Source organism: Plectropomus leopardus, chromosome 14 (assembly GCF_026936395.1).
Source record: "Plectropomus leopardus strain MGB_pleo_1.0 chromosome 14, ASM2693639v1, whole genome shotgun sequence".
NCBI classification, from domain to species: Eukaryota; Metazoa; Chordata; class Actinopteri; order Perciformes; family Serranidae; genus Plectropomus; species Plectropomus leopardus.
In genome coordinates, this window is record NC_142189.1 from 23,102,321 (window position 1) to 23,114,098 (window position 11,778).

The window sequence follows — 11,778 nt, forward strand, 5'->3', positions numbered from 1 at the left end:
AAATAACAAAATAATGCATGTTGAAAAAATGACCAAAAAGGCAAGGCTATAGTATGGCAAAAATGTCAAAATAAGACATGTTCCAAATAATGCTGAAAACGCATCAAAACAGCATAAAATAACGTGCCAAGACACGCCATAGCATAGATTTTTGCAAAAATGACCAAAAACACCAAAATAATGCATGTTGAAAAGATGACCAAAAAGGCAAGGCTATAGTATGGCAAAACTGTCAAAATAAGACATGTTCCAAAAAATGCTGAAAACACATGAAAACAGCATAAAATAACCTGCCAAGACACGCCATAGCATAGATTTTTGCAAAAACGGCCAAAAACACCAAAATAGTGCATGTTGAAAAGATGACCAAAAAGGCAAGGCTATAGTATGGCAAAAATGTCAAAATATGACATGTCTCAAAAACAGACACGCCATAGCATAGATTTTAACAAAAACGGCCAAAAATAACAAAAAAATGCATGTTGAAAAAATGACCAAAAAGGCAAGGCAAAATATGACATGTCTCAAAAACAGCTGAAACTACCTCAAAATAGCATAAAATAAAGTTCAAATACACGTCATAGCATAGAATTTTGCAAAAACAGCCAAAAACACCAAAATAATGCGTGTTGAAAAAATGAAGGAAAAGGCAAGGCTATAGTATGGCAAAAATGTCAAAATATGACATGTCTCAAAACACCTGAAAACACCTCAAAACAGCATAAAATAATGTGTGAAAACCCGCCATAGCATAGAATTTTGCGGCCAAAAACAAAATATTGTACGGCAAAAATGTTAAAATAGGACATGTCGCAAAAACAGCTGAAAACACTTCAAAACAACAGAAAATAACTTGCAAAGACACACCATTCCATAGAATTTTGCAAAAACGGCAAAAACACAGAAATAATGCATGTTGAAAAAATGACCGAAAAGGCAATGCTATAGTATGACATGAAAAGGAAAGGTAATAATATGGCAAAAATATGACATGTCCCACAAACAGCTGCGAACACCTCAAAAAGGCATAAAATACTGTGCCAAGACACGCCATTGCATATAATGCTGCCAAAACGGCCAAAAACATCCAAACAATGCATGTTGAAAAAATGACCGAAAAGGCAAAAATTTCAAAATATGATATTTCCCAAAAACAGCTGAAAACACCTCAAAACAAGTGAAAATAACATGCCAAGACAAGCCACAGCATACAACTTTGATAAAAAGGGCCAAAAATACCATCATAATGCATGTTGAAAAAATGACCGAAAGTCAAGGCATGGCAAAAATGTCAAAAACCAATGTACCAAAAACAGCTGAAAGCACCCCAAAAGTTTAATCTTTTCATTTGAACTGTTAATATTACAATAACAAGTTCTATTTTAGGTGACTCGAATAATAAAATAAAGAGTCTTTCACAGAACCAAAACCAATCTGCTGCATTAAAATAATATGTTGTGGGATGTCAGACTGAAACCTCTATCTCATTAGATTACATAGTAGCTTAAAAAAGTTGTCTTTTGGGGGGCATAACTTGCAGATATAAAAAAAAAAGGTAATGAATGACAATGTAATCCCCACACCTCTCATCCCAACATGTTAAAATTGCCTTACTATTGTACAGTGAGTGAAGCATTGTGATAATATTGAATCATGGGGCATCTACAGGAGATGTCTCAAAATAAAGCTGGCACTATCCATCCTACAGATGGTTTAGAAAATAGCTTCGTAAACATCCTTAAATTGATCATTTGGGTGGCTTTAGTCCCCTGGTTGTTTAAATGAGAAGGAGCAGAAGAACAAATTAATTATCCTTGTGGAGATACTCAGTGTGCTCAACCAACTGAAAATTGCTTAGTGTAGTTTGGTTAATTTCAAACAAGTTCTTATGTAAAACCCCAGCACTGCGGTAACGCTCTTTCTTCATATAACCGTGCCCTACTTCTGTCAAATAATTATGTATTCTATTGAGGATATACCTTTTCTTCCAATACCTGTATTTTTTATGACAGCTAATCAGGGAGTGGTGGCAAGCGAAGCCCAGGGACGAAGCCTGAGATAAGACACTTGGTTCCCAGCTCTGCTTTACCTGTCAGCAGAACATAAAGAACCATAAAAACTGAACTGACAGACTTTGAAGGGCAAGTTGAAAGCGTTGTTCTCCAGGCATCATTCACAGATAAAACTTTTATTTATAAAACAATTCCATAAGAAGGGAGCATTCACATTCATTGGTATGCTAGCATTAAAGGCATGGTAAAGTTGAGCTGAGAGGGTAAAGAATGTCATAGTGGTTTGCCTTTTTTTTTTAATAGTACCTCAATATGTATTTTTTGCTATGGCAAACAAAAGGTTTTTACAAAAATATCACCTGCGTTTATTGCTTATTCCTGCCTTGTATTTTATTTCCTGTACAGTGTCAAGTATGTATAAGAGAATACATATATGTTTCAAAGATAGAAAAGACTTTATGTACAAGACAAAAACATAAAAAGAAACGTTAGGTTTTAAACATTATTGCAGTTTAAATCATTCAAATTAAGCAGCCAGATCTCGAAAACACTTCAAATGCAAACGCTGGAAATAACAATCTTCAGTAAAAGACAACCAAAATCCAGTCGGCAACATTTAAGATGAAGTGGGAAAAAAATGTCAAGCGGTATTACATTGTATTTGTGTACTAATGGACCAAATCTTTAGCCAACAGTTCAAGCCTTCAACCAAAGAGTTAGTTTGCTGAGATATACATAATCCAACCTATTAATAAATAAAAACAGCATTAATAACATTAAAACCTGTACAGATAAAAAATATTTCAAATATATAGGCAAACAGTGTACTTTAGTGCACAAAATACAGCAAAAAAGGCTTAGTTGCAAAAGTTGGTGTCCTTCCTGTTTGTTTAGGCCAACGTCAACTCTCTTCAGGAAGCCTGACCTGACTGACGCAGCTCTTTGGGTGGATCTTACTCAGCTGTGATAGCCTTCACTTAGTGGCCCCTACTGTCTCATTTTACCTGGTATTAACATGTGCTTTGGTGATCCAGCTGTGGCACATCGCCTTTCACACCTGTGTCCATCATGTATCCTCAGCTGACCACTTGTGTTTAGATTAGTTTAGATATTAGATTTAGACAGACGTCACTAACACTGGAAGGCCAACGGGCCCTGTGCAGAGTTACTACGTCCACACTCTTGCTAGCTGCTCGCCAGTCGTCGCAGCGGTTGTGTGTGTACAGCTGGAGATATTACTGTAAGCAGAATCCAGCACGTCTGATTTAATAGGGAATAATGATGGACGGTCACACAGCACTTAATGCAAATCGCCTTAAAATGGGCAAGTTGCAGGGTGTTAGCTTGTTGGAGATGTATTAGCATGTAACACGGCAAAATATGTGGTCAAATGATCACATAAGACACATTTTAATACCAGTAATAAACAGGGCCTGGAATACTTGACCAAATCCTGAGCCCATGACCTCTGTTTAAAAGCCTGCTGCCTGGCAAACTGTGCCAAAGCACCAGTGTGGCTTCCTCCACAGCTACATTTTATCTCAGTATCCTGTGGCTCAATATGCACTGTGCACTCTCCTCCTCTTGTAACTTTTGGGACTGACAGACCAAGGACTTTCTCCGTATTTCTTCACAGAAAATTCAAAAACCGCAAATTAGCATGAGCTGCAGGGAAAAGTAGGATGGAAAAAAACGTCACTAAGACGGCTTGTGAGAGGAATGCGGGAATGCATCAGTGCTTGGCAGATTCATTGTAGTTATCATTGGGACTGAAATCTCCTCTCTTCACCTCTATAGGGGGAGAAACTTGGTCTGTCAGCCAGTATGCTTCATCTGAACAGACCTTACTTTTAGCAGGCAGGTGTGTGGCTCACTAAACCGAAATGAGGCACAACTTCATGCCACACTGGTAGAGCCTGCAGTGAGCCAAAGCTCTCTGGTCAGAGTGTCTCACCTCTGTTTATCCAGTCCCTTATGAGGAGGTGGCATTTCCAGAGTCAGTGGCACAGCTCTCAGCTGGGTCATAGAAACAGTCTTCATTCACTACAGAAGTCAGACTTTGGACGCTGAACTCTCTCTCCAGCAACGTGTTGAGATCCACGACTCCGGACGCTGACGCTGCGTCCGCCTGACTGTCCAGTGACCTGCTGTGCGCCTTCATGTTCAACAGCGCTCCCTGGCTCCTCCTCAAACTGTTGGTTTTCCTCTTAACAGCACTGAAGTTTCCACGCATTAGTTTGGGTTGGGTCTCTGGAGTGTCCCCGACTCTCTCTGGCTGAACACAGGGAGCCGGTGCACTTTGTGACACAGTGTCCTCAGAGACTTTAAGTTGAAGGAACTGAGCCTCAATTGCGCTAGTTGGAGAGCTGCTGTCTCCACTGTCCCTCCTTGTTCCCCCCTCGCTAAAGCCGTCATCATCCTCATCACTCAAGATATCAGACTCTTTCACAGCAGAGGAGCGGGGCTGCGAGTTGGATCCAGTTGTCTGAGACCAGTTCTGCTGCAAGTCAGAGGAGGTGCAAGGTGGAGGGGCGCCCGACAAACTGTAGGTTCCACTGCTTAGGCTCCCCTCGTCTGAGTCTGGCCCCAGCTTGGGGTTCCCCACCTGGGCAGAGAGATCTCCAAGTGGCTGCTTACACAACCAGGAAGCCCTGGTGGAACCTGGTAACAGACATGGAGTCTGAAGTGAACAATGCCTCTCTTATCTGAGCAAAACACTTGCACCCTCAGCCCCTCTAGCATTTTATGACCTAAAAAGTGAGATATGATCGTCTCTAAAATAAAAGTATTAAACAGCTGATGATTTTTAAAGGCTAAATAAATACCAGTCAGCGAGGATCACTCCTATGCGTACATGTTATGATCGGAAACTTTCCCAACTTTCATTTAAAGAAGTATCTCCCCCACAGGAATGCCTCTGAACACTCACCTAGCCTGGCAGAGGAGGGCAGGGTGCTGCGCAGGGGGACCAGGCGCTCTTTACCGCTTCTCTCCAACGTGCCCTCGCTCTTCATGTTCCTCCTCACGTTCTCCCTGAGGATGGAGCGGATCACCTTGATGATGTTGACCTTGTTCTCCGGCACACTGAGGAGGACACGGCAGAGGTACCATAGTAACATGAGCACAGGGTATGTTAAACTTGATCTGTGCGGCTAAATATAGATTAAGAGGATTGGTGAGAGACTTCCATTGTGTCCCCGGTGAAATGAGTTATGTAATTCATTAGGAGTGATCCCAATTTCACAGTGTGTAATGAGAATTACCAATTGGGTCACAGGCTTCACTCTAACTACCATCCCCATGTAGACAGTTCTCACAGTTAAATGTTAACAACAGCAAACAACAAACGTGGAGGAAATGCCAAGCTGGTAGCTAAACCCTGACATGTCTTTTTTTGGGGGACCATGATCTTAAAGCAAGATTAGACTACTGAACTACATATGAAAAAATACTTCATGAATATAATAGAATTAGATTATATTTAGATTGTATATTAGACATTAGCATCTATTTGGGAGAGAAGAATGACGGTAAAAAAGGATTGTCTGTTGTGAACATGTATCACAGGTGATTTGTAGACCAACTGTCTGGTTCATCGTTGACCCACTGTACTTTCCACAGCTGTGATTACACCATTTTCCTGTGCAATGATAAATTATTACCAACATTATGAGCAGACTCACTTTGATTTTGCCTCCAAATAAAGTGGGTTAGGTAATCTGGCTAAACTGTTGTCTTGTTTACCACCTGACTGCTTACATTCTTGCCTTGTTGGACTTAATTTTAGCAAGTTTACTGTGTTCCCAGATATAACTATTTTGGTGACTACAATGTTATCATAACTAATAGATATGGTGGCCAAAACTACAAAAATAATACAAATGTAATAACCATTAACTGTCCTAACCTTATTCTGGTATGTGTAATATATTAAAAAAAACAACCATGTAATCCATGAATGCATACGAGCATTAATCATCACTGACTCCACCTGAAAGTTTAATCTCTGACCTGCTACACAGCTGGAAGACAGTCTCCGGTCTCCCCTCCACCTCAGACTTGGAGTGAATCAGCTCCCAGATGCAGCTGCTTTCTGTGCCTGTTCCTGGGGGAGTGAGGAAATAAAGGGGAGGCTTTTAATCACACAGTCTAAATATGGTTTATGGTTTCAGAAGGAGATAAGGAGGGAGGGAGCTGAGGAGAAATGCCAGCAGAGATGTGTGTGTGGGCAAGGAGAATGAGCTTGTGGGTTTGTGTGGAGAAATATGAAGGGGGAGAAAGAACAAAATGATTTAGTGGATGTACTTTGTGAGTGATTTAGTGGGGAAAATGTGTCAGTGTGCCAGTCTCTTACCTGCAGTGTTTCCCAATCTGACCTGCAGTGCAGAGAGTGGGATGAGCCAACGGAATTTAAAGGGATCCGAATCTCCGTGAGAAAGCGCTGAACGAGGGTTCGTCTGGTCATCACAAAAAAAGAGGAAAAAAAAATGCTAAGTTGCACACCAAATACACAATTTGTGGCATGTCAGAGTAAATGAGTGCAACAGACACAATGCTTACCATCTTCTTCTTCAGCTTGTTGTTTTCCCTGTAGACCAGTATCACCGCTTTCTTGAACACTGGTGAGAGAGAACACATCAACGTCTTAGTTTTGACTGCAAGTGCCTCTTGGGGAAAGCAACTGAAGGAGTGCAATCCACAGAAGCATTTTAGATGCCAGCTTGAAGCCTTAAAGTGTGTATCAGCGCTACGACTCCAGAGATGGAGATTCACAGAAATCTGTTTGAATGCTGTTGCAGACATGATTCTGTGTGGCTCTGCAGAAAACCAATACAGTTGGTTTGTACTGATTAAACTTTAACTGCAAACATCTGCAGGAAACACAAAATGGTCAATGTGGTCATTTGTGCCCAAAGCCATGTGTGGAGGAATACCAGCTAAGACATTGATTGCCAGAAACCTTTGGAGTCCAGCAGGGTGGCAGTTGAGGGTAGGGAAAGGAGGGGAGTCGTTTTCCCTTGAATACAACAGCAATAATATTGGGAGAAGCGTGCAGACTCACCAAACACGGTCATTTCAGGGTCTTTTCTCATGCGACCCAATGATGTATGCGGGTTGAGCCAGACCACTGAGGAATGCATGAGAAACTCTCCCATCGAAATCTCTGTGACCTGAGAGAGACACACAGGAGACTGTTTAAAAAAACAGCAGAGGGAGAGACAGAAGAATAACAAGACAGACTTTTGGCTTTTTGCTGAAGCATACTGCTGTGTGATACATACCAAGTATGTGTGTCTATGACTGGAGCTACACGGACTCTATAAACTACTGTTTCTACACGGGGTGAAAGCTGATTCTCAGGCAAACCTTTATGTCGCTTTTGTCTGAGCTGTTTAAATACATTGAAAACATACAGTACCCTAGACAACACTATTTAGCATTCACTTTGAATATTTATACTGCAGTGGTTACCAACTAAATATTCCATCAACTTGTAAATGTATTCATTCCCTGGAGGCAATGCACATGAAACGGCGTAAACAACATAAGAAGCTAAACAACCCAACTCTGATGTGCTGATAGTTAACTGGGTTGAAGTAGTTTAAACTGAAGTGATAAGTAATATTTTTTCAACAAGATGCTCTTGTAGCAGGTGTCTTGTGAAACAAGTGTTGCCAAGGCAACTTTTTATATATTTACTTTTTTATATATTTAGGTTTAGCTTGATAATGAGTCTGAAATGTGTATCTACCTCTTTATCAAGGCCGGTCTGCTCAGCAACTAGCTGATCAAACACAGAGCCGTAATCCTCGTAAATCTTCTGCATCTCATTGATGTGACTGGCCACCTTCTCCATGGCTTTCAAAGCCTCTGCAGGGACAAGAACAGAATGCGAGTGTGTTAACAGAGATCAATTCTTGACTGTATATATACGGCTGCTTTGCATTAGAGAAGCAGGTTTTATTTACTCATTGTGTATGGGGAAAAATGCCTTCTCTTGTGTGCCAAGACTTGTCACTAAATGCTTCCAGGCATAATAGCATGACAACAAGATACTGAAATGACAAGTGTGAACATGGGCCGTATTTATAGCACCCCCCCACCCCAACCCCCACCCACCCATGTGTGTGGGTGTGCAGGTGCATCTGTATAATGTATATGTATTTCTCTTAGTACCTGTGAGGTGGTAGTGCTCCTCGCTTTCAGCGTCAGTGAGGGAGACCAGCTCCCTGAGCAGCAGGGGATACTTGAGCACCCTCTGAACGGGCTTAATCAGGTACGACTCCAGGGTGGATGAGTGCTGCTTAGTGGGGTTCCTCGCATCCAGGAATTCCTTGAAGGTCTGATCGGTCTTAGCTGAAAAACACACATATACTGAATTAATATGAATCTTTCAGCGGTTGACTATTTGTTTTTGGTGTTTGTGTTTTTCTGACAGTCTCAAGTGTACATAGTAAGAGATGTGTGGCTATATCGTAATACAAACTGGGGTTGGTGCAGAATGATGGTGCAATAAGCTGTCTCCAGCAGGGGGTAGTGTAGGCTTCCCCAGTCTTCCACGACCACAGCAGTATATAAGTTTAAACATCTACTAATGCATCCATTATACTCAGCACATCACCCCTGAGTATCACAATAAATTAAAGACAAGCTGTTTTCACAAAGCAAGAGAAAAAAATCAAGCAGAACAGTGATGAGTATCTTCAATACTAAAGCCGTCATATTTACAACATGTGAGAATGATGCAGTTGAGACTTCTTACTTTACAGTGATGCCTAAAGCAGAGAGTGAAATGGCAGGTATGACAAATAAAGAGCCATCTGTAAAGGTGGTGACATTTTCCCTGAGCAGTATGCTTCCACAACGCTTACTGAGGGGGGCCATTAAAGTATTAATTATAGCACTCCCAGCCACAGACAGGCAGCCGCATCGACACCTCCCAGAGTAATTGGCAGGCAATTAACGAGTCGACAAATAAACAGAGAAACTAAGGCAACCCAGGGCCCTTGGCATGATGGGAGAGGGAGGGGGGGTGATGAAGATGGCAGAGACAGGCATATAATTACTTTAATGGTTGACAAACTCCCACAGATTTCTTCTCCTTGCCCTTGGATCAGCTGCTTGTGACCAAACTGTGCCAACTATATACTCTGTGTGTGCCATGTGAAACTATATTTGGCTTTTTTTAAATGTACTGTGCAATTACTGCAGTTTCATGTTGTTCTAATATTCGCTGGCGTGCGCCAACTATAATACTGTATATACGCAACCATTAAAAACTTTGGTTAAAGAATAGGGTGTATGAATCCTGTAAGCCAAAGTACTTAGAATCTGGCATCTTTTCCCGTCACTCAATCACTTAGAGCTATTTTGTGCAGAGTTGGCATTGCCCACAGACTGAAGGACCTCAGATGGACACTATGCCAAAATCTCAGGTGCTTTCAGAAAAGGACAGTCCATTGACCATTTAAATCCTACGTAATGATAATTTGAAAAAAAGGAAAAAAAGAAAATAAAAATAAAAACAAAAATGTAAGTGATAGAAGGGTTGAATATTTGACTGGGTCGTGGGACAGAGTGCTGCAGGACTGAGTCCTAACACCCAGATATAAATTTGCATTTCAGCAACTCCGGTTCCCTCATCTCAAAGTCAATGTTTTTTTTAAATGTGTTTTCGATGAGATGCCTGAAATAAGGTCTGTGATTAACACAAGCTTAAGAGACTTTCACATTTTGTTGTATTACATAAAATACATCAGAAAATATCCCACGGTGAACTTTGAAGCTTTTGTATCTTTATAAAGGTGGTTGCTAACAAGTGTCCAAATAAGACTGCAGAAAGTCATCACACCGAGCTTTTAGTCCTCGAAATACTAAAAGTGGTGTTCAGTTGTGAAAATAATCTTGCGGAACAAAACCTTTATCATAAATGGTTGTCACAGAGCATATTTTCTGGAATATTTCAACAGCTGATGAAAAAATCCCACTGGCTTTTTGACGAGGTAACCAGGGCGAAGCTAATTTTCACGTTGACTTACAAAAAAAAACGGCATGCCCTGGGCACTCTATTACCCTTCTATTAAGCTCTATAAACTGATATCTGCATATGTATGCAGTATCTGTCTGCAAAGGGACAAGTTGTTGATATCAGAAGCATTCTCATTTTCATTTGGAGTCCGGGTTGGATTGTCCAATCATGTCTTAGACAGAACACATTGGCTAAACATTTTTTTGCATTCTAATGCAGATATCTGTTTATTGGGATAAGCCAAAATGGCTGGTCTACAGAGGAGGGAGTCTTGGCCCTGATATCCACTGGCTACATCAGATCTCCCATAATATTGGCCATTGACCCAAGAGGCTTGTTGCAGTCAGGTTGATAGCCGATGAGTTCCCAGATTGCCCTTCTGTTTACATTTGGATCACAGATTAAGGTTTCTTCTAACTGTGCATCCAATAGAAGAGCATTCCTTGAAGGATTATAACGAATGGTGGCATAATATGTGATTAAACATAATTTTCATGAACTTTCAAAATATTCAAAATTGCAGAAAACTCTTTCATGCACCAGTGTTGCTTTGATAACCATATTTACCACATTTTATTCTCCTCTAGGTAACTCTGACCCTTCAGGGACTTTGGAAGTGTTTTTCTTCCTCTAATCCTATTAAACATCCATCCCGCTGCTTACTTCGAGGAATATCCCACGCAATTTTAGTAATGGGGCAGATTTAAGCAGCACAGGGGGGCAATTTGCCCACGCCATCCCCTCATGTCTGCAAAGAGGCCAATCTTCTTACATTTCTCTCTGCACTGGGCAGTGTTCCCAAATAGTGGCAGAAAGGCCGGCGTCGTAACAGGCATAAATCAACTTTAAAATTTCCACTCCGTCACATGCTGAGGGCGACGTGAGGACTTATTAGGGCTCTCGGGTTGTTACAGCATGCTCTTTGTGGAGAAGGTTATCCAAAGTCTGTGTATTAACAAATGCTTGTTTGTTTAAACTCTATCCTCTTGTAAAACAGGTAATAGCTTTGAATGTTTAGAGACCGTAGATCACTAAATGAACGGCGAATTTTGTTTCTACCGCACCTAATATTCTGTGTGCGTGTCCGCACATGATGATGGAGATGGAAGAGGGCATGCTGTAAACTGGAGAGGCATCATTCACCTCACTTTCATCCACAGTCTCACTCTGAGGCATTTACTTTGGTACATAATTTATTTGTTTCTTAAGAGAGAAGGCCAACCTTCAACAGTGAGTGCCGTAAGGTGTCTCTGATGCAACATAGGTGCAAGGAAGCTAAATTTAACAAGGGTGTGGGATGATTTGAGTTAGTATGTGTCTGCAGATGTATCTATTCTGAATTTCACTTTGTGCTGTCAGTGCGTTTTTAGGCTGTCTTGTATTCTTCATGTGTTTAGGTGCATGTTGTACCTCTCTCCAGGACCTTCTGGACCTTGATGTGGTTAGCGCAGAAGCCGCTGTAGAGCTTGAAGTGGTCAGCGTAGTACAGGAATGAACCCCCGAGAGAAAACAGCAGCTTCTGTAAGACCCGAGAGGTTTTAAGAGAGAAAAAACAAAGACAGGGACTGAGCGTTACACACAGATGACCTGAGAGTGATGCCACACAAAGCCTAACAGAGTACAGAGAGATGGGATGAAAGAGTGCGAACATGTGAAGTCATGACCGTACCACTCTGTCCACCCTCTCTCCGGAGACTACCCAAACGCCCCCTCTCTGTCCTCTCTCTCTCACCTAAC

General features: G+C 41.3%; 1 protein-coding gene across 2 annotated transcripts in view; it reads right to left on the reverse strand.

The window, feature by feature from the left end:
- Window positions 1–2,172: 2,172 nt before the first annotated feature.
- Window positions 2,173–11,778, reverse strand: part of tiam2a (TIAM Rac1 associated GEF 2a) — a 93,639-nt gene continuing 84,033 nt past the window's right edge. For both annotated transcript variants that reach the window (XM_042501511.2, XM_042501507.2), the window contains 9 exons: window positions 11,452–11,560; window positions 8,190–8,369; window positions 7,765–7,883; window positions 7,075–7,183; window positions 6,573–6,631; window positions 6,367–6,469; window positions 6,024–6,117; window positions 4,942–5,096; window positions 2,173–4,673 (listed from right to left, as the gene is read on the reverse strand). In XM_042501511.2, coding sequence (XP_042357445.2) covers window positions 3,985–4,673; window positions 4,942–5,096; window positions 6,024–6,117; window positions 6,367–6,469; window positions 6,573–6,631; window positions 7,075–7,183; window positions 7,765–7,883; window positions 8,190–8,369; window positions 11,452–11,560 — 1,617 coding nt within the window. In that variant the 3' untranslated portion in view covers window positions 2,173–3,984. The remainder of the gene's footprint in view (window positions 4,674–4,941; window positions 5,097–6,023; window positions 6,118–6,366; window positions 6,470–6,572; window positions 6,632–7,074; window positions 7,184–7,764; window positions 7,884–8,189; window positions 8,370–11,451; window positions 11,561–11,778) is intronic.